The sequence below is a fragment of the Littorina saxatilis genome, linkage group LG8, assembly GCF_037325665.1.
Source record: "Littorina saxatilis isolate snail1 linkage group LG8, US_GU_Lsax_2.0, whole genome shotgun sequence".
NCBI classification, from domain to species: Eukaryota; Metazoa; Mollusca; class Gastropoda; order Littorinimorpha; family Littorinidae; genus Littorina; species Littorina saxatilis.
This window is the reverse complement of record NC_090252.1, coordinates 61,271,374-61,294,909: the sequence shown is the minus strand read 5'-3', so window position 1 is coordinate 61,294,909 and position 23,536 is coordinate 61,271,374. Positions and strand designations below refer to the sequence as shown.

Here is a 23,536-nt window from a genome sequence, read left to right as displayed (position 1 = left end):
AGACAGTTAAACGACACTTACCACAGTAGTTCTATGATATCAACATTGAGATGACAATACCCACATCATTTATATGATCAAATCATTGAAACGGTACTTACCACATCATTTATGTGTATTCAAACGACACAGTTCACATTATATCTATGATGGAATCATTGACACGACACTGACCTAGGCAATCCTGGCAGCTGGTCACAGTGACGTAGTAGACCATAACGACTTTGGCCAGGTCCACCTGCCACCAGCTCACAGTTTGATTGGTCGTAGCGGTGCAGTTTGCTGAATGCGGAAAGTCCAGAATGCCATCCACAGCAAAAAACGGCCGGCCTGAATGTACGGAGCTCTGGGTCGCGCTCTTCTTCACCGCAACATTGTGCAACACTGAAACCATCAATGTTGATTGCCAACTCTTTGCGATAACGATGAGTGAAGAGGACCGTTTACTGTGCAGTGCATGTACAACACTGAAACCATCAATGCTGACAGCCAACTCTTTGTGGCAACACTGAGTAAAGGTGAATTGATTAAATCACCTGGGCATCAGTACCTGTCTCGTATCTGGGTTTTTCGGTTGTGTTTCTGCTGATTTGTGTGTTAATTACCGTTTCTATGTGTCAAGGGAACATTTCGCAGAACAGTATCATCGATACATCTGTATGATTATAGAGCGTTCGTGCCATCAAAGCATCAGTCCTATTTTTGAGAAGTCTCGAATCCCGAGTCAAATGGTCTGGAGGAAGAGCCGACCGTCCTAATTGAATAGGTGAGATCAGTGTTCTGTTTTGCGTTCTGTTTTACAGACGGACGGTAGTACTGTGCGAGGGGTCGTACACTCTGTAGTACTGTGTCAGGGGTCGTACCTTTGGTAGTATAGTACTGTGTGGGGGGTCGTACACTCTGTAGTACTGTGTCAGGGGTCGTACCCTCGGTAGCACTGTGTGGTGGGTCGTACCCTCGGTAGTACTGTGTCAGGGGTCGTACCATCTGTAGTACTGTGTGGGGGGTCGAACCCTATGTAGTACTGTGCGGGGGGTCGTCCCTTTGGTAGTACTGTGTGGGGGGTCGTACCCTCGGTAGTACAGTCGGACCTCGGATAAGGAGCTCGGTTATAAGGAACCTCTTTTATAAGGAGAAAACAAAAATCCCCGAATTACATTGTTCTTTGTTATGACTTACGAAAACTCGCGTAGAAGGAGCTCGGTTATACGATACCCCTCTTATTAGGAGTGACAAATTAGGCCCCAAACCGGCCCTGAGTCAGGTTATAAGGAGTGCCGATAGCACCGGCTTCAAAGTCTGGGAGACTTTCTCCGCCCACACCCATCACTCGGAGAGAAACCGATGATGGTCTTGGTCACCAATCTGTTCACCTCAACTGTTGCGAGTTGGTTCTAGTGTGCTTGCAGCAGACCCAGCACAGCACAGATCCACTTCTGGAATCTTACGCTAAATGTGTCTCAAGACACACATTTTGTAGTCCTGGCATCCTGAAAGGCCCGCCCTGATATGGCCCTTCGTGGTCGGTTGGGCGTTAAGCAAACAAACAAACAAAAAATACCTGAAAGGCAGAGGCCCCAACCTACAGGTTTGCTTCCATACCAAAAACGCCTCCAGACACGGGAACTTGGGAGCAGAGGCAACAGCTCCGCTTGAACCTCAGAAACCAAATGTCCCTCCAGACACACATATCCCTTAGACGGCCGAGGCTGTGGCCTCTAAGTTTCTCTTGTACCAACTCCTGACTCTGCATCCGATTGCTTGCGCTGGCATATGCTTACATAGACTCACATTAAGTCACCACCGAGTGGTAGACACAGACGACATTTGGTAGCAATGACTGCCAGCTTCACGGTAATGCGTACCCCTAGCGCGGCTTTGCCTGGGTGGGAATGTTCTGAGCAAAATACTATGTGTTACTCCATACCCCCCGCCCTCCATGGAACTTCTTGACCCCAACATATTGGGTGGGGAGTTTGCCCAGTCGGTAGAGGCGCTGGCTTTAAAACCGGTTGTCACTTTCAGCGTGGGTTCAACCCCTAAGTTCGGCGCGGGATGTGTGTCCCAGAGTCAACTTTGTGCAGACTCTCCTCGGTGTCCGAACACCCCCGTGTGCACGCATGCGCACTATAAAGATTCCAGGGTCACAGCGAAAGCCTCAGGCCTTGCAAACACGAATACATCCATGCAAAATAATATGAAGCCCGGGTGTCCGTTTGGCCAACAGCCAATAAAGTAACTATTTCAGCACTGACCCAAGACGACCCAACCCGGTCCCTTGACCAGTTCAGGTCTCCTCTAGCAGCCGGCAGCCAGCTATCTACCCCCCCCCCCCCCCCCTTGATGCAGAAGTAAAAATGTCTGAACAGAGAGGAACAAATTACTGTTGTTCCATAGACATGAGCCAAAAGGGACATTGATTTTCAATCCGCTGTGCGAAAGAAAGAGAGAGAGAGAGAGACAGAGAGAGACAGAGAGAGAGAGAGACAGAGAGAGACAGAGAGAGACAGAGAGAGACAGAAACAGAGACAGAGAAGAAGAAGAAGAAGAAGAATTGCTAATACTGACACTGAAAATGCAGAAGCCCGCTTATATTTAGGTAGTTGGGGTTGGGTTACTCCTTATATCCGAGAGCTCTGTTATAAGGAACCTCGATTATAAGGAGTAAAAAAATTGGTCCCCGAACGCTCCTTATAAGCGGGTCCGACTGTACTGTGTTAGGGGTCCTACCATCTGTAGTACTGTGTGGGGGGTCGTATCCTCGGTAGTACTGTGTGGGGGGTCGTACCCTCGCTAGAACTGGGTGGGGGGTCGTACCATCGGTAGTACTGTGTGGGGGATCGTACCCTCGGTAGTACTGTGTCAGGGGCCGTATCCTCGGTAGTACTGTGTGGGGATCGTATCCTCGGTAGTACTGTGTCAGGGGTCGTACCCTCGGTAGTACTGTGTCAGGGGCCGTATCCTCGGTAGTACTGTGTGGGGATCGTATCCTCGGTAGTACTGTGTCAGGGGTCATACCCTCGGTAGTACTGTGTCAGGGGCCGTATCCTCGGTAGTTCTGTGTCAGGGGTCATACCCTCGCTAGAACTGGGTGGGGGGTCGTACCCTCGGTAGTACTGTGTCAGGGGTCATACCCTCGGTAGTACTGTGTCAGGGGTCGTACCCTCGGTAGTACTGTGTCAGGGGCCGTATCCTCGGTAGTACTGTGTGGGGATCGTATCCTCGGTAGTACTGTGTCAGGGGTCGTACCCTCGGTAGTACTGTGTGGGGATCGTACCCTCGGTAGTACTGTGTCAGGGGTCGTACCCTCGGTAGTACTGTGTGGGGATCGTATCCTCGGTAGTACTGTGTCAGGGGTCGTACCCTCGGTAGTACTGTGTCAGGGGTCGTGCCCTCGGTAGTACTGTGTCAGGGGTCGTACCCTCGGTAGTACTGTGTCAGGGGTCGTACCCTCCGTAGTACTGTGTCAGGGGTCGTACCCTCGGTAGTACTGTGTCAGGGGTCGTACCCTCGGTAGTACTGTGTCAGGGGTCGTACCCTCGGTAGTACTGTGTCAGGGGTCGTACCCTCGGTAGTACTGTGTCAGGGGTCGTACCCTCGGTAGTACTGTGTCAGGGGTCGTACCCTCGGTAGTACTGTGTCAGGGGTCGTACCCTCGGTAGTACTGTGTCAGGGGCCGTATCCTCGGTAGTACTGTGTCAGGGGTCGTACCCTCGGTAGTACTGTGTAAGGGGCCGTATCCTCGGTAGTTCTGTGTCAGGGGTCATACCCTCGGTAGTACTGTGTCAGGGGCCGTATCCTCGGTAGTACTGTGTCAGGGGTCGTACCCTCGGTAGTACTGTGTCAGGGGCCGTACCCTCGGTAGTACTGTGTGGGGGGGTCGTATCCTCGGTAGTACTGTGTCAGGGGTCGTACCCTCGGTAGTACTGTGTCAGGGGTCGTACCCTCGGTAGTTCTGTGTCAGGGGTCGTACCCTCGGTAGTACTGTGTGGGGGGTCGTATCCTCGGTAGTACTGTGTCAGGGGTTTTATCCTCGGTAGTACTGTGTCAGGGGTCGTACACTATCACCCCTGTGTGTGCGTTGCTGTGTGTATTAGTTGAGTGCCGAACTGTGTGTTCTTCTGTGTGACGAGAGGTAGTGTGTTACAACATACGTGCATGATGATTTGATTCAATATCAAAATGTGTGAACTGTTTCATATATTCGTTTTGTGCCGTGCGTTTTTTTCTGAGCGAGTACGTGTTGTCACCATCCCGTGTGCTTGTGCGTGATAGTGTGTGCACGAGTGTGAAGGCATGTGTGTTTGAGCGAGTGAATGCGTAAACCCCGTGCATGGACAAGTCAATGCAGGACCACTAAGTCAGCAAGCATCACACTTCCTTGATACTCACTTACCCTGTCTTGTACATCCGTAGTAGTTATCACATCTGTATTTACAGTCGTTATTGCTGGGACACTGCTTACACGACGAAACGTCTGTTCCATAATAGTTGGGCTTGCAAACTGGGGACAGATTTGAACAAATGCAGGCAATTCTATTTTATTTGTTTTCCATATCACATACATGTTTGCATAGTCACGAAACTACTATATATGTATGCCGTCAATCAAAATAGAGGGTAACACATACCATGTTGCCGTCATATACGCTACAGTTCGATAGACAAAACATGTAGTAATCTCTAAGTAACCTATAGCAAGTCGTGTAGTAATCTCTATGTAACCTATAACACGCCATGTAGTAATCTCTATGTAACCTATAGCAAGTCACGTAGTAATCTATATGTAACCTATAGTACTTTCTTTATTTGGTGTTTAACCTATAGTAAGCCATGTAGTAATATCTATGTAACCTATAACACGCCATGTAGTAATCTCTATGTAACCTATAGCAAGTCACGTAGTAATCTATATGTAACCTATAGTACTTTCTTTATTTGGTGTTTAACCTATAGTAAGCCATGTAGTAATATCTATGTAACATATAACAAGCCATGTAGTAATCTATATGTAACATAAAGCAAGTCATGTAGTAATATCTATGTAACATGTAGAAGGCCATGTAGTAATCTCTATGTAACCTATAGCAAGTTATGTAGTAATCTCTATGTAACATATAACAAGCCATGTAGTAATCTATATGTAACCTATAACAAGCCATGTAGTAATCACTATGTAACCTATAACAAGTCATGTAGTAATATCTATGCAACCTATAGCGAGCCATGTAGTAATCTCTATGTAACATATAGCAAGCCGTGTAGTAATCGTTATGTTACCTATAGCAAGCCATGTAGTAATTGATATGTTACCTATAGCAAGCCATGCAGTAATCTCTATGTAACCTATTGCAAGCCATGCAGTAATCTCTATGTAACCTATAACAAGCCATGTAGTAATCTATATGTAACCTATATCGAGTCATGTAGTAATATATGTAGTAATCACTATGTAACCTATAACAAGCCATGTAGTAATATCTATGCAACCTATAGCGAGCCATGTAGTAATCTCTATGTAACATATAGCAAGCCGTGTAGTAATCTCTATGTTACCTATAGCAAGCCATGTAGTAATTTCTATGTTACCTATAGCAAGCCATGCAGTAATCTCTATGTAACCTATTGCAAGCCATGCAGTAATCTATATGTAACCTATAACAAACCATGTAGTAAACTCTGTGTAACCTATGTCAAGCCATGTAGTAATCTCTGTGTAACCTATAGCAAGTTATGTAGTAATCTCCATTTAACCTATAACAAGCCATGTAGTAATCTATATGTAACCTATAAAAAGACATGTAGTAATATCTATGCAACCTATAGCAAGCCATGTAGTAATCTCCATGTAACATATAGAAACCATGTATGATGTAGTACTCTCTATGTTACCTATAGCAAGCCATGTAGTAATTGATATGTTACCTATAGCAAGCCATGTAATAATATCTATGTAACCTATTGCAAGCCATGCAGTGACATGATCTCTATGTAACCTATAACAAACCATGTAGTAATCCCCGTCGCGATATGACCTTCGTGGTTGAAAACGACGTTAAACACCAAATAAAGAAAGAAACATGTAGTAATCTCTATGTAACCTATTTCAAGCCATGTAGTAATCTCTGTGTAACCTATAGCAAGTTATGTAGTAATCTCTATGTAACCTACAACAAACCATGTAGTAATCTCTATGTAACCTATGTCAAGCCATGTAGTAATCTCTGTGTAACCTATAACAAGCCATGTAGTAATCTATATGTAACATATATCAAGCCATGTAGTAAACTCTATGTAACCTACAGCAAGCCATGTAGTAATCTCTATGTAACCTATAGCAAGCCATGTAGTAATCTCTATGTAACATATAGCAAGCCATGTCAGGGGCGGATCAGTTGCTTTGTAAGGAGGGGTGCACTTTGAATCGAAAAGTGAATGTGATGGACGCGAAGCGCCCGAATTTGCTAGGGGGGTCCGGGGGCATGCACCCCCGGAAAATGTTTTTGGCCTAAAGAAGCAAAATGGTGCCATCTGAACTTAGAAATGGTCATAGAATCAGCTTTCCAAATTTAAAAAAAAAATGTTTGCTGGAGGGGGGGTGCACCTGCACCCTGTGCACACACCCCCCCCCTCCTCATCCGCCCATGCATGTAGTAATCTCTATGTAACCTATAGCAAGCCATGTAGTAATCTCTATGTAACCTATTTGGGTAAGCGTATGTGTAGGCACGTCCATTCTTTACCTGGAACCTGAATCTCCCTCAGTACGAAGAATTTGAGGTGCTTTTGAATTGTTGGGTCGTTGACTGGATAGCGTTTGTAGATACGCAAATAGCGTCCCTTTATTGGTTTCTGGCACGCCAGGTTGTAACTGTCTGCAAACGAACGCGTTTAACAGACCTAATTTTCTCTCTCTCTCTCTCTCTCTCTCTCTCTCTCTCTCTCTCTCTCTCTCTCTCTCTCTCTCTCTCTAATGCGCTTCATGTACATAAACTTATATGTTCTACCATTAATGTTTTTATGTAACCTTTTTCTAGTCATAGTTATAGTAAAATAGTTTAGTCCCTCTTTAGGGCGAGGGCCAGATGCAAAAAAGCATATCTATGCTTATTCTTGTCACCCTCGAAAAATAAAGATTTGTCATTGTCTCTCTCTCTCTCTCTCTCTCTCTCTCTCTCTCTCTCTCTCTCTCTCTCTCTCTCTCTCTCTCTCTCTCTCTCTCTCTCTATATATATATATATATATATATATATATATATATATATATATATATATATATATATATATATATATAAATAAATAGGAAACGCATGTTGCTCTCTGTACTTGAAAGTTTTTGTTCATTTAAAAAAACAACTACATGCCATTGGTCTGTATTCCGATCAACAGTGATTCAAGAAAACCAGAAAACAATGCTTTTGCGAATGAAATGTATTTTGCGGTTTTAATTCTTATTATTTATTTATGATGATTACTAAAAACATACAGCCGAGTTACACTCCTGGGCAAGACCGTACAGCCAGCTGTACCACTCAAAGCAATTCGAGGGCCAATGTGAACACCATGCACCATGCAGGAACAAAGATTTTAGACTTCAACATTAATGTTTTGTCAAGTTTTCGTTAAACATGTACGCGGAGGGGTAGAGGTGAACATTTTCGAAACAAATATCGAATGAGCAAATAACACCCGGCGTTTGAGGATATCGCTTGTTTCTAAACCGGGAAACGTCCGGGCTTGCTCCCGATGGTCATACACGCCTCTCGTACTTGAGTGATTGTGTATTGGACAATTATATTACATTTCAAATAGTCTCCTAGAGTTCTAGCTGCCCTTTGGGCACCAGGGACTGTCTATCCGTGCTGAGCAAATCGCCAGCATGGTCATTGTTCTTTAAACCAGCAATGTCAAGAAAGTGCCCTTCAGACATAAATACATCCATGGCAAGGTGTCAAAGTAAGCCATAACTGAATTCCGAAAAGGTGTTTGGATTTATCTAATGTCTTGTCAAACAAGTTACAACTATTGGCTGTTCATCATTCCACATGATCCAACCAGAGACATTTTCGGTGAAGATTTCTTGTGCCCATTACAAGTCGGACACCGAAAGCCTATTATAGCTGTAACCTGCTGGTCTGAGCAGTAACTACTGGGGAAGGTGTGAGCTGCAGTAAGAGGATGCATAGATGGATGGATCGATGGATTGATGGATGTAGTTGCAGTGAGAGGATGGATATATGTAGTTGCAGTAAGAGGATGAATAGGTAAATAGATTGATGTAGTTGCAGTGAGAGGTAGCATATGTGGATGGATGGATGTATAGCTGCAGTGAGGATGGATAGGTGGATGGATGGATGTAGTTTCAGTGAGAGGATGGATAGGTGGATGGAAGCTGCAGTCAAAGGATGGACAGATGGATAGATGGATGTAGTTGCAATGAGAGGATGGATATATGGATGAATGGATGTAGTTGCAGTGAGAGGATGGATCGATATATGGCTGTAATTGCAGTGAGAGGATGGATAGTTATATGGCTGTAATTGCAGTGAGATGATGGATAGTTATATGGCTGTAGTTGCAGTGAGAGGATGGATAAATATATTGCTGTAATTGCAGTGAGAAGAGAGATAGATATATGGCTGTAGTTGTAGTGAGATGATGGACAGATGGATGGCTGTAGTTGTAGTGAGATGATAGATATATGGCTGTAATTGCAGTGAGAGGATGGATAAATAAAATGGCTGTAATTGCAGTGAGAGGAGAGATATATGTATGGCTGTAGTTGCATTGAGAGGATGTATAGATATATGGCTGTAGTTGCAGTAAGAGGGCAATACCAATGACGTTTATGATAAGCTTGGCCCTCATACAGTTTCATTGTTTAAATACTGAATGACCCTGCTGACAGAAAGTACGGGTACGACATACAACTGTCTCTCCAGAATCCCGTGCTATACGCCCCAACCCCTGGGTAGTCCGGAAAGGCGTAACACCGCTGACCGTCCAAGGTGATGGTCGTCGATAGGATTCTTTGGGCGGCATCACCTGCACATGACAAGAATAATTTCTTTAAAGCTATTGAAAAGCTGACTTAAGGTGGATATTAACCAGGCAAATCTCTGCAGCAGAGAAATCAGATTTTAACCCTGGCCATGTCATCAAACCAGTTTCCCACAGATTGATGCCTAGAACCTCCAGATAAAATAAATGTATCATGTTTGGCAGGGCAATGCAGTTAATGGTCGATAAACGGCTAATTCCTTAACGGAAAAGGGACTGAACAAACTAGCATTGGAAAATGACACCTACAACATTTTAGATGACAAAGCAAACACACGGACCAATCCACGTGTACATTTTACTTTTGAAGACTTGTGAAAAAATAATTCAAAGTTTATTTTGAAATGCACCTCAAAGCAAAGGTTACATGCCATTGGGACCACATGTCATTGTGACCAAGTGTCGTTGTGACCACGTGTCACTGTGCCCCCAATGGCAGATCATTGTGACCACATGCCGTTGTGACCACATGTCGTTGTGACCACATGCCATTGTGACCACATGTCGTTGTGACCACATGCCATTGTGACCACATGTCGTTGTTACCACATGCCATTGTGACCACATGTCGTTGTGACCACATGCCATTGTGACCACATGTCGTTGTGACCATGTGTCACTGTGTACCCAGTAGCAGATCATTGTGACCACATGTTGTGAACACACATCGTTTAAAGATTTTGACCAGTGGTCAGTATACCAGTAAAAATAGCCTCTTTTTACAGTTATGACTGCTAATTTTCATTTCAAAATTAGTGCAGTATAAGTTCAAGTAAGCAACTTTTGATGACTTTGATGAGGGCTCAGTGCTACTGACCAGTGGTCATGTTTACTTATTTTCAGTGTTTTATTGATGGTCAGTAGCATTGACCACTGGTCAAAGTCATGAGAAGTTAATTGCTTACCCGAACTCATACTGCTCTAATTGGCAGTCAAACGTAAAAAATATGGCAAATTGACCAGTGGTCAGGTGTGCGTGCAAAAGTGTGCGTGCATGTTTTTATGTGGAGTATATGTGTGCATGTATGTATGTATGTATCACACGGCATATTGTAAACGCCATGAGCCTCCCTCTGGGAGGGTATGTGCGTAGAAATACTCACTAATACATAAATATGAGTGTTGTGTGTGTGCGCGCGTGTGCGTGTGTATTTAAAACGTGTGGAACTTTCATTTGTATCGGCAGTGTGTACGACATGTTTCTGATGCACATGTTTTTGTGCCTTCCAGACATTTTTTTGTTTGTTTTGTTTACTGAAAATTATTGATTCATCAATTGATTGTAAACATTCAATATGTTTGTCTCGGTCATGTCATCGATTTTGTTGTTATTTTAGCATTTGATGCCAAAACGTTTACATCTTGATAGAACTGTATTGCTTAAATCCCTCTCTCTCTCTCTCTCTCTCTCTCTCTCTCTCTCTCTCTCTCTCTCTCTCTCTCTCTTTCTCTCTGTCTCTGTCTGTCTGTCTGTCTGTCTGTCTGTCTCTCTCTCTCTCTCTCTCTCTCTCTCTCTCTCTCTCTCTCTCTCTCTCTCTCTCTCTCTCTCTCTCTCTCTCTCTCTCTCTCTCCACCGAGGAAGAGGTAGACATTTACAATTATCGTATCAGTTACCATGATTTGTATTACTGTATTCGAAGAGTTTGCACATTATACAGAATGAAAATTGGCACAAAAAGGAAAGGGGTAGTAATAATAATTCTGGCCTTGGGTTTGGTCTAAGTTAGGCAAACCAATCAATCAGTCATCACCTCATTTCTGAAAGAAGGTCAAATCAAATTACTTAGTCACAGCTAACAACTAAACTTTTTTGTAGTGAATCTATTAGTAGCTTTCTACGCTTTACACTGAATGAAAATAATCATGTAATCTAGTTGGAAAAGAACAGTAATGATTAGTCTGACCTTGTATTCGGAATAGAATAACATAAATTAAAGCAAACTAAACAGTGGTCATAATTTTCATTTCGTAAGAGAAATAAATCACGCTAAGTAAGCCACTATTCACAATTAGACTTTCTGTCAGTGTCTGCATTATCAGCTTTCTGTAGAGTGTACAAAATGAAGAAGGCAACGTAGTCGAATGGAAATTAATCATAAATCTGACCATACATTTTGGTATAAAAGAACATGTGAATTAAAGCAACGTAGCCTAATTTATTCGATTCAAATCTATCATTGCTATTTATTACATATCACTTATCGAAACTAGCTCAAAGTGATTGATAGTTTTATAAGAGTATGATTTACAAATGGGCAAAGTTGACATCGACACTTGGTCACAACGACACGTGGTCACATCGACATGACCCCAAAGCAAAGTTGGCGACCACGAGGAACTACTTTCTGTTGTCAACAGTGGTTGTCAAGAGTTCAAGGGAGATCACCTCAGTGGTAATCCACGACTGTCGAAAATCTGGGATGCTGTTTGAACTCAACATTGTGACATCGTGCTGTTGTGACGGCTAGTTCATGTTTTAAATGTATCAACATCAAGGGTCGAGACATAACACATGTCGTGCAACCATAAATTGACCTCTACAAGTGCTCAGAGTATCCGACGGAGACTGAAATAAAAGACATTTTGCAAAAAAAGTTGCACCACCAAGATTTTGATGACAGTAACATTTGCGGACATTGTGCCCTACTCATAGAAATAGAAATACAGTGCAGATATTGCTGTTTTGAAGGAGATACCTCACAGTTCTCCCGTAACTAACGAATGCTTTCGAAATATAGATCTAGACTGTAATGGACACATTGTATGGTTCGATTTGCGGCATCACCTACTTGAATCATTCGATTTTTAGATTATCTGCACGCTGTAAGTGATCGGTGAACTACATCGTCCGTCGTTGCGTGCATTCATGATAAAAAGAATGCACTAGTCAGTCACTACATACTGTGTGACAGTGGTATACGTCCCAGGGGCGGAGCAGTTATGCCAGAAGGGGGGGTTACAACCTTGGGTCCAGGGGTAGACCCCTTGTGGGGTACATGGGCAAGTCCCCGTTGGGGGGTCTGGGTGACTTTGCCCCCCAGAAGCTGAAGAGTTTTAGCTATTTTATGAACAATTTATGGCTTATCCTTGATTTTGAACATGATCAACTGGTGTCAGCAGCCACTCATTATTTCTTTTATAATAGTATGTATTCCACAGAGCGACTTATGATTATTATGAAAATGTTGTGAATATGATTGATTCTGAACAAAGTGTTTCATTTTGGCACAGGCATCTTTGGAAATCGCTCTTTTTTCTCAGTAATCTCAAAAGGCTAATCTACAAGAAGAACATCTGTTCACATCAATACGGGCTATACTTTGACCGGGCCAATCGATTGAAGTGAAGCGATTGTCCAACAGTTGCGCCGCCGAAGGCTGAATCAAGTCATAATAGTGAGAGTAAAAGCTAGTTGACGTCGCGGCAAGCTGGAACACTAGAAATTATCGACCAAGTTCCAAAGATTCGCAAAGGAAAGGTATTCTTATCAGATGGATGCAAATTCGCGTGTCAAACAATAAACCTTTTGTCATTATATATTCAAATGAGCAACTTACAAAAGCTATCAATACGTCTTTGATAGTGTTGATTCTAACACAAAGGCGTTTTGGGAAATAATTATTTCTTGTCAGTGATCTCAAGAGATACATCTATTAGTAGAACATCTTTTTGCATTATTTAGTGTGTGCATTGTTTTGACCTTGCCAGGCGATTGAAGTGAAGCGATTTTCCATCTTTTGTGCCGCCAGAAGCTGAATCAGTTTGTTATGCCTGTCTTACACTGTGCCATCAACATAGCTGGAGTCAAAACGCACAGTCAGCGCCTACTCAGCCAAGTTCCTTTCACACTTTCTTTTTCTTTATTTATTTGGTGTTTAACGTCGTTTTCAACCATTCAAGGTTATATCGCGACGGGGAAAGGGGGGATATGGGATAGGGGAAAGGGGGGAGATGGGATAGAGACACTTGTTAATTGTTACTTGTTCACAAAAGCACTAATAAAAAAATTGCTCCAGGGGCTTGCAACGTAGTACAATATATGACCTTACTGGGAGAATGCAAGTTTCCAGTACAAAGGACTTAACATTTCTTACATACTGCTTGACTAAAATCTTTACAAACATTGACTATATTCTATACAAGAAACACTTAACAAGGGTAAAAGGAGAAACAGAACCGTTAGTCGCCTCTTACGACATGCTGGATAGCATCGGGTAAATTCTTTCTCGTCCCAACCAATATGGTACTCCCCCTAACCCGCGGGGGGTTCCTTTCACACCCACAGTTTCAGTATTTGTATGTCCATCTACAACAAACACACTTAGGTCAACATGCTTGTAAATGTATTGCCTATGACACCATATTCCATAAACTAACCTTTCTAGTTTATGACTCCAGATTTGAGAACATTAAAGGGTCGTCAAATTGTTGCGATTCAATTGTAACAATCAATTGCGGGCATGCAGTCACCGATTCACTTATACAAGCACAAGGTTATCACAAGAAAGTTGTTAGGCAGCTGATGGCTTTCAAACAGTCTGAGTCTGACCGCTGCATAAAAAGGACGAATCCAATCCAATAAGTCAAGTCGAATCATATGTCGATCCATAAGTCTATTACCTATGACACCTTATTCCATAAACTAACCTTTCTAGTTTATGAATCCAGATTTTAGAACATTAAAGGGCTGTCAAATAGTTGCTATTCAATTGTAACAATCCATTGCAGGCAGGGCAGTCACCGATTCACTCATACAAGCACAAGGTCTTAACAAACAAGTTGTTAGGCAGCTGATGGTTCTCTGTTGTAGTGCATGCCTAAAATTCCCAAAAAGTTTGAACGGAGAAAAAGACGCTGTTCGATGCTGTCCACCATTTTTTGAAGCCACAGTTTGAAGGTGGCAACTGCTAGTAGTGCCATGTTGACAGCCAAAAGCAGCAGCAAATAATGCCACTTCGAACAGTCTGAGTCTGACCATTGCATAAACACGACGAATCCAATAGAAGAAGTCAGGTCGAATCATTATGTCGGTCCATAAGACTATTGGCTGAAAGCAGGAGTATCTCCACTGACTCCCAGCAGGTTAGCGCGGAGTTGAGAATCGTTGGTACACCCTACTGCAGTGCCTTGCTCTGATCCTGGTAGCGTTGTTGTTGTTGCAGATCTGTAAAAACAACAAAGAGCAATACTTACAATAGTGCAAATGTTATCAACAAATTTATCACGGATGTTACCCTTTATACAACCCCACCATGTGGTCAACAAAACTACAATATGTAACAATTCATAGTGAATTTTAAAGCCATATGTACTCGATGACTATACACGCTAATTGCTTTACCAACAGCTGGAGACATGCTAAATTAAGTTCCCTGCAAAATATTGTGGTCTAGGACCCCTTCAATGTTGAGATATGTTAATTTTCATTTTGATCTGGATCGTCCTATTTATAGATTTGCCAACAGAGGTAGCGTTGACGCAAGGGAAATAACTCCGCGTCTTTGTTTACATCCAAAGTTTTTGAGACTCTAAAACAAGCTGTAATGCATGTATATGGTCCGCGCATGGCGACATATCGTCATTACATGGTCTTATGGTGCGTTTGACATCGATTATGGGCAAACTACACTTTGTAAACACGGGAGCGCGTACATATGCCTTTAAGTACTGTTGCTGAACAAGCATAAAGTAGAGTAACATACTGATACTAATAGTAGAAATTTTTTTTCTTCATCATAAGTGTCCATATAGATCCACCACACAAAATGTTCAAATGTTATTGTAAAAAAACTGTTTTGGCTGTGTCCTCTTAAAGTTGAACCTTTCTCTATTTGTTGGTTTAAATAGTTTTATTCAGATAATTACAAATAACAATTCTGCATACAATCAATGAATAGCCTTCGAATAGAAATTAACCTTTTTGGTCACTGTATATTAATGCGAATGTAACGGTACAGGTCTTAAATGTGGAGATTTACATGATTGCTGGGTCATGCCTTACAATAGAAATGAACCTTTAGGGTCACTGTATATTTATGCACAACAAGACAAGCTTTAACTGCTTATGAACATCTACTTGTGCTATGTTTTCTTACCTTCTAGAGTAGAGTCAAACTTCAGGACGGTGCCAGACGTAGACTTGATCTGTGTCCGAAAGTCTTTAATGTGTTAAGCCTCCACAATCAGGAAAACCTTCCTGAGGAGTCTGCCACTGGGAACCCTATGTGAGGTGGCGGATGCGGGAACTTGTGACCAAGCATACATGTAAAATATAAGCACTGATTACAGTCATCAATAGATATTTTCAAGAAATAACTTTGACAGGATCTGTATGTGCCCTGGGCCAGTCACGCCCTTAATACTTACAGTGAGACGAAGAAAGACACACCGCAACCACTGAATACTAGCAACAACAAGTGATTTGCTCCCATGTGTATTTCATGCAGTGTTCGCTTGATATATTATTTGTATGCCCTCTTTATTGAAAGTATGCACATCAGAGTTCTTATTTTGTTGCGGGAAGAATTGCTGGCCTACAGTGATAGCTAACAACATGCTTAGGCATGCTATCATGTTTGGAAAAACAGGCATGGCAGCCCCAAACATCACTGACTATTTATAACTAAAACACTTACTGTGTCTGTGAGCTTGTCTTATGCTGACATTACAGAAGCAGTGAATGTGCAGGAGCACTTGACCCTTTAACACCAAACAGGCGGAAACTTATGCAATTTGATTTTATCTGTGAATAGCATGAGTGAACAAAACATAATAGTTTTGTGGCGGGAGAGCCCTATTTGTAGAAAGTTTAATGTTATAGGATTAGATATTGAAGGTTCAGGACAGTCATGGCGTACAGAGTCAATCTGTCACGCTATCGCTGGCCTCAGCTTTCAAGAGAAGCGTAAGAACGATTGGTATCGAAACCAAAAGTAGACGACGCAAGGGAGGTAATTCCCTTTTCAGTTCCGTGTTGGCGGCCATTTATGCGGCGCTGACATGATTTACCGGCATACAGGTTAATAAACATAGGTAAAACTCGACAAATGTCAAGTTTTATGACGAGAGATTGGATGAAAGTTATTTGAGGGATGTAATTTAGTGATCACAAGATGTTCTTTTGGTTAATAAAGTAACAGGAGAACGATGATTGTTCGTCGTGTTGGAAACAACGATTGCCGGACGAAATCATCGTTAGACCAGAAAGAACGGGAATCGTAAAGTATAAGGAAATATATGTTATTTTGATGTAGATAAAATAATATGTGAAATAAATAAGTTGGACTATTGATGAATGGTTCATTACGTTAGCTAATAGGCCAGAAGATGAGGGAAAAGGGGCGGACTACGTTGTTAGCGGAATGTTTCATAAGTAGTTCGGTGATGGTCGATTTGCTATCAACCAATCCGTATGGGGTCCGTGTTTCTGTCCAGGTTACCGCGTAAGCTGGTATAAAAGACCAGGAGAGATTAATACGGGAGAAGACTTCGCATTGTTTCAACGGGGTAGCATAGGAAAAACGCAGAGTAAAAGTAAAAGAACTTAGAGATTCTTACTACTCTTTCATAAAGTCAGGACAGCATAGGCATAGTCAGCTTCAAAGGATAACCGCGCATGCTACTGGCTTGTTTACCTCAAACACCAGTAAAGGTTTAAAAGATACATTCTCACGACCTTCCGATTAGGAGGCCGACGTCTTACCACCACGCCACTGCGCCCGTCGTACACAAGTAGCATAGGCTAAAGTTGGTAATTGGAACCAACACTTTTTTCTTGTTAGATGAAATTGTTGCATACAGTAACAGCTACAGTTCGGGGGAAGGTCTCGCTTAACTGGGTGCAAATCAAGGTCGATCAGTGCCACAAAAATGTATTTTACAATCATACTTAAAACAAAAGCTATCATGCAATGTGTAGTTCTATGGACACATTGTGTAAATGTCAGGCAGCTGCTTCACTCACGCATACCAACACCAAACCTACCCCCGATCCCAACAGTGCAAAACACAATCAAAACAACAACAAATAAGAAAACAACGAAAAAATAGCAGCCATTTCTACACTGAATCAGTGCTACCCAGGTCACACTCACAGATACAATAGGTTTATCCACAACACAGACAAATTAATCTCCCCCACCGCTACCACCTTCCTCAACCAAAACAGAAATGAGACAAACAAAAAGCAGCAATTTTGCACTGAATGAGTGTGTAAAATTGTAAAAAAAAATGTACCTTGGTCACTGATACGCTACGTTTATCCATAACACAGTAGGCTGTATCAATGTCGAATTCAACGACGAATAGAACCCACCCACCCTCTCCCCACCTTCCCCAACCAAACCTCGAACAAAACAACAACAACAATCAGAAACCAAAACCGAAAGAAAAGCAGCCATTTGGTATAAGAGACTGTGCCAAAAGGTCAGGTGTCATGTCTACTGTCCCGAATGACACACGATTGCTGACATTTCACCATTGCCAACAGAATAAACAAATAAGAAATAGGTAGAAAATGAATGTGAAAACTGACTTTAATTGTTGATCAGTATTTTCTATACCACTAACAAATAATCTACTTGCACATAGCTGTTTGGCAAATGTATGTTGCATGGGACACACTGACATGAAAGTGGAAGATGTTTTTCCCTCTAGAGAAACTACATATCAAGTTACACTTTTTGTGCTCTTCCATTCCAGTTGGCAATCAATTGTTAACGCATGTTATCAGAAAAAATAGAACGAAAACAGATTAGATAGAATGAAAAATGTACTGGTGATGTCATTTGGGACATACTGACATGAAAACGTCACCTTTTGGCACAGTAATTTCTACAATGCAAGTGGGTAACTAGGTCACCGATAAGATACGTGTATCCTCAACACAGTAGGCTGTATCAATCTCGCATTCAAAGAGGAATAGGTGTAAAGTACACATTACACCAATATTAACATGGAATGAGGTCGATTGTTAGTCTGTTACTCACCATTTGAGGGAAGAGATCAAGTGAAAGTTCAACAGGAAGTCGGCATGTCCACCGGTTGTAGATTATAAAGCACAACAGATGTATTCTGGCTTCTGATTGGTTCCAAACTGTTGAAACTGTAAATTCTAGTCCAATCAGGCAGGGAGGCACAAACAACAGACCTGTAGACTGAACTGTAGACTCTCGACAATTCACAAGGCTGGAAAGTCACAGATTGTAGACTGCATTGCACGGCTGTTATGTGCAAACGCTGTGACTTGATGGGCATACATGGAGACACTAAGACTGTTTACAAAATCGCATTCGATTTGCGCGTGATAACAACGGCGGAAATACAAACTGTAAACAGACCAAGTGTTGGACTGAAGAAATAACATGGTTATCCATGATAATTATCGCGATCGTTACGATCCCCCCCCACACACACACACACACCCACACACCCCTTCTCCCAATATGTGTACGGGCCAATGGCTTCACAGTAAACCATTTCTGAGCTCTCTCTCTCTCTCTCTCTCTCTCTCTCTCTCTCTCTCTCTCTCTCTCTCTCTCTCTCTCTCTCTCTCTCTCTCTCTCACACACACACACAAACACACTACGCACGCGCGCGCGCAAACACACGCACACACATAAACTCACGCACGCACATACGCACACACACACACACACACACACACACACACACATACACACACACACACACACACACACACACACACACACACACACGCGCGCACACACACACACACACACTTATATATATATATAAATCAAAAACCAAAACACCGAACAAAAACTATTGTCATCATTTTCATGAGTTTTCATTCACAAGCACCTGGGAAATAAATCTCATAGGCAATACATCCCCGGTTACCACAGTTGCAGGAAGCAGGTTATACATGGATAATCAAAAGCAAACCCGATAGAAACGCTCGGGGATTCTTCGGCTCTTTTCATTGGTGTTTTCTCAGGCCTAAACAGACTTTGCAAAGTTCCAAAAACGAACTGGCAAACTGGCAAAAGTAAACAAAAAACAAAACTACTTCATGAAAGGTCATACATTTATCAAAAACAAATGAAACCTGGCGATATGTTTTGTCTTCTTACAGAGTCATGGAGTGCGTGTATCTGTGTTTCGATACACAGACGTTCGGAAAAACACGAACGTCAAGTTCAAGTAAAACGACCCCTGACACACACATTTTGACCCGTGCACAAGACGTTGTATCGATAAACGAAGCACACATAAGAAACAATAATAAAAGCAAAGAAAATAGCAACAAGATATGCAAACATCTAACAAAGCCGACCAAGCAGAATGACAGGTCTAACGAAAAACAAAGAGGTACTGAGTCGGAAACAAGATCGCGATTCTTTCCTTCGCTGCAGGACGCAAATCTTCTGTGACCTTTGACCACACGTAGCTTCCACATGATATCACTCAGCTTAATATTTACAACAGAAAACCGAGGGGGTGGAATACCGAGATGAACCTACAGAACTCTGCATCCTCAAACCTGACATATTCATCCCAACATTTTATAAACTCAAAAACACAGAAAGTTGCTTTCACACGCCAGCTTTGATTGCCAGTGGTTATCAAACCGGGAGTCGTGTGGCTATCAGCACGGAACCCGTGTTTCAAATCATGGCTTCCTGGGTTGATTGTGCATTTATTTTCTCACTACCAAAATGATGACAAAAACGATGTTTGGTGGTTTGTTGACAGAACAACTTTTTTTTTTCGGTCCTCGGGGGGCATATCGACTGTTGTTTCATATTTATTGACCTGGTCTGTCAACAACCCATCACACATCTTAGGCCAAAAAAAAGAGGTCTGTTTACGGTAACTTAGGGTGAAAAAATAGGGTCGGTAGGTCGACTTTTTTTTTTTCCATTTTTTTTTTCTCCCCTCTCTATGATGTTTCACAGTTCATTTCTTCTCATCAATCCCTGTTTTTGCCCAACATAACTATAAACAGTACTTTGAGCTTACCTCCCTTCTGTCGTCTGCTGTTTGAGCGCAAACAGCTCTATTTTGGATGCGTTTTTTTTTTCAGACGATCCAAAAAAAAAGATTAGGGTCGGGCCTAAAAACTAGGGTCGGTCGGGTTACCGTAAACAGACCTATTTTTGTTGGCCTTATAATGTTATATCTAACATGTACCTTGCGAGTTGTTCCTAGTGAGCACCACCTTGTTGACCGTGTACTCTGCCTGCAGGTCGAGGAGGAGCCAGGGAGTCTGGTCCGTCGCGTGACTCTGCCACAGGTTGGCTTGTTTTCCGGTCGTCAGATCACAGATCTTATTTGGCTTGATCGATTCATCTGCAGACCTCGAGCTCACTTCAACTTTTTTCCTGAACGCAACGTCCTCTGGGATGAAGACAAGAAACACAGTAAACGAAAGCTAAAAAGTGAAATAAACGAATGCAAAGCTATACAGCAATCCTTGTTTGTTTGTTTGTTTGTTTGCTTAACGCCCAGCCGACCACGAAGGGCCATATCAGGGCGGTGCTGCTTTGACATATAACGTGCGCCACACACAAGACAGAAGTCGCAGCACAGGCTTCATGTCTCACCCAGTCACATTATTCTGACACCGGACCAACCAGTCCTAGCACTAACCCCATAATGCCAGACGCCAGGCGGAGCAGCTACTAGATTGCCAAATTTAAAGTCTTAGGTATGACCCGGCCGGGGTTCGAACCCACGACCTCCCGATTACGGGGCGGACGCCTTACCACTAGGCTACCGTGCCGGTCAGCAATCCTTCATCATGTAAATTCTACACCTTTTTCAAAGAAAGCTTATATTAATCTGTTCATACATATGCTTCTCTGTAAACTCTCTCTGTGCCTCTCTCTCTCTCTCTCTCTCTCTCTCTCTCTCTCTCTCTCTCTCTCTCTCTCTCTCTCTCTCTCTCTCTCTCTCTCTCTCTCTCTTTCTCTTTCTCTCGTTCACGCACATACACACACGCACCCTCGCACTATGACAAGAACACACACACACACACACACACACACACACACACACACATACACACACGCACAAATACACTCAGACACGTATAAACACACAGACACACACACATACCCAAACAAGCACATACCCAAACAAACACACACACACACACACACACACACACACACACGCACACACACACACACACACACACGCACACACTTGCTTACGTTCTAGCTTTGTAGATATTTTTCGAATTTTGACCCCAACATTGCCCCGATATAAACTGCGTGAAAAACAACGACACGGCGGAAAAAAGGGAACAAGTCGCGTAAGGCGAAAATGCAACATTTAGTCAAGTAGCTGTCGAACTCACAGAGTGAAACTGAACGCAATGCAACGCAGCAAGACCGTATATTCGTAGCATCGTCAGTCCACCGCTCATGGCAAAGGCAGTGAAATTGACAAGAAGAGCGGGGTAGTAGTTGCGCTGAGAAGGATAGCACGCTTTTATGTACCTCTCTTCGTTTTAACTTTCTGAGCGTGTTTTTAATCCAAACATATCATATCTATATGTTTTTGGAATCAGGAACCGACAAGGAATAAGATGTTTTTAAATTGATTTCGAACATTTAATTTTGATAATAATGTTTATATTTTTAATTTTCAGAGCTTGTTTTAAATCCAAATATAACATATTTATATGTTCTTGGAATCAGAAAATGATGGAGAATAAGATAAACGTAAATTTTGATCGTTTTTAAAAAAAATTGTTTTTACAATTTTCAGATTTTTAATGACCAAAGTCATTAATTAATTTTTAAGCCACCACGCTGAAATGCAATACCGAAGTCCGGGCTTCCTCAAAGACTACTTGACCAAAATGTCAACCAATTTGGTTAAAACAAATGGGAGCGTGACAGTGCCGCCTCAACTTTCACGAAAAGCCGGATATGACGTCATCAAAGACATTTATCAAAAAAACGAAAAACACGTCTCGGGATATCATACCCAGGAACTCTCATGTCAAATTTCATAAGGATCGGTCCAGTAGTTTAGTCTGAATCGCTCTACACACACACACGCACGCACGCACGCACGCACGCACAGACACACACATACACCACGACCCTCGTCTCGATTCCCCCCTCTACGTTAAAACATTTAGGCAAAACTTGACTAAATGTAAAAAAACAGCGCAACAGTCCGAAAGCGGGACACAAAGACTGACATCGAGACAAGTATACAGACATTGTGACAGATACACGAACCAATACCCCAGTGTCGACCGGAAGCCACAGTAGCGTCACAGGGGGTCGCGCAAGGGCAGAGGGATTCTGCAAAGTAAATATAAATACACATCAGACCGTGTGGATGCGCTTTATACTTGTTATAGAGTGTACTGCTTGAATGTAGTAATGAATCCCCCCCCACACACACACACACACACACACACACACACACACACACACACACACAAATAAACATGAAAAACAAATCCTTCGTCATGTCCCATTATAGTGAAACATCCCCGAAATAGACGACTATACCTTCTTCGATCATGAGCTTAGACTCCCACGTTCACTCATGTTTTTTATCACGAGTGGATTTGTACGTGAATGACCGTTTTTACCCCGCTAAATATACCTATTTGACTATACCAATTTGAAACCGATAGGCGATACTACCCCCCACCCCCCCCACCCCATTTCCCCCACCCGCCCCACAGAAGACTCCTCCTTACAAATACGCACGCACGCACACAAACACACACAAATTCGTGCACGCACACACACACACACACACACACACACAAACACGGCACGCACACACAAACACACACACACATATCGTAACACCCACCCCTCCTCCTTTTTCCCTTCTTTCCCCCGTGTCGTTGTTTTTCAAAGTCTGCTAGTACTATTCTGGTTCGTAGTTGTTTTTCTCTTATTCCTTTTGACGTTGAACGTTTGTGAATTTCGCGCTCACTGCACGTCTGTTATATCTAAAGATTTTGTTCAAACTATTCATGCCATAGCAGGCCAATGCCAACGAGCTTCAAAGCTTACCTGGGATAGATCTCCGAAGCTCTTGGCCATAAACCCTCCTGGTTAACAAGATAAGGAGAATGCATGTTTCCATCTCATCATTTTCACTCGAAATCCGTTTCAGAATGGGCAAGGCGCAGATTGTCTAGCTCAATACGTCATAATTTTGACGTCACATATCTCCGTACGTCTTGGCCACCAATATGTGAAGAGCGTGGATTGACAGTTTCGGCAAGCATTATAACTCACGCTTTTATGCAGTAGGGTTTGGGACATGGCGCATGGTGGCCGCGATTATTAGTCTCGGCTTTCCACTGCATACGCCCCCCCCTCCCCCCCCTTTCCTCCACCCGCCCCAGAGAAGACTCATCCCTACAAATACGCACGCACGCACGCACGCACACAAACACACACAAATTCGCGCACGCACGCACGCACACACAAACACACACACACAAACACACACACACACAACACAC

At 42.7% G+C, this 23,536-nt stretch overlaps 1 protein-coding gene across 2 annotated transcripts in view; it reads right to left on the bottom strand.

Moving 5' to 3' along the window:
* Positions 1-23,198, bottom strand: part of LOC138974016 (uncharacterized) — a 71,091-nt gene extending 47,893 nt beyond the window's left edge. For both annotated transcript variants that reach the window (XM_070346711.1, XM_070346712.1), the window contains exons 1-7: positions 23,079-23,198; positions 22,287-22,346; positions 20,215-20,421; positions 8,929-9,045; positions 6,744-6,875; positions 4,397-4,504; positions 175-384 (exon numbers count right to left, since the gene is read on the bottom strand). In XM_070346711.1, coding sequence (XP_070202812.1) covers positions 175-384; positions 4,397-4,504; positions 6,744-6,875; positions 8,929-9,045; positions 20,215-20,421; positions 22,287-22,346; positions 23,079-23,151 — 907 coding nt within the window. In that variant the 5' untranslated portion in view covers positions 23,152-23,198. The remainder of the gene's footprint in view (positions 1-174; positions 385-4,396; positions 4,505-6,743; positions 6,876-8,928; positions 9,046-20,214; positions 20,422-22,286; positions 22,347-23,078) is intronic.
* Between the last annotated feature and the right edge of the window lie 338 nt (positions 23,199-23,536).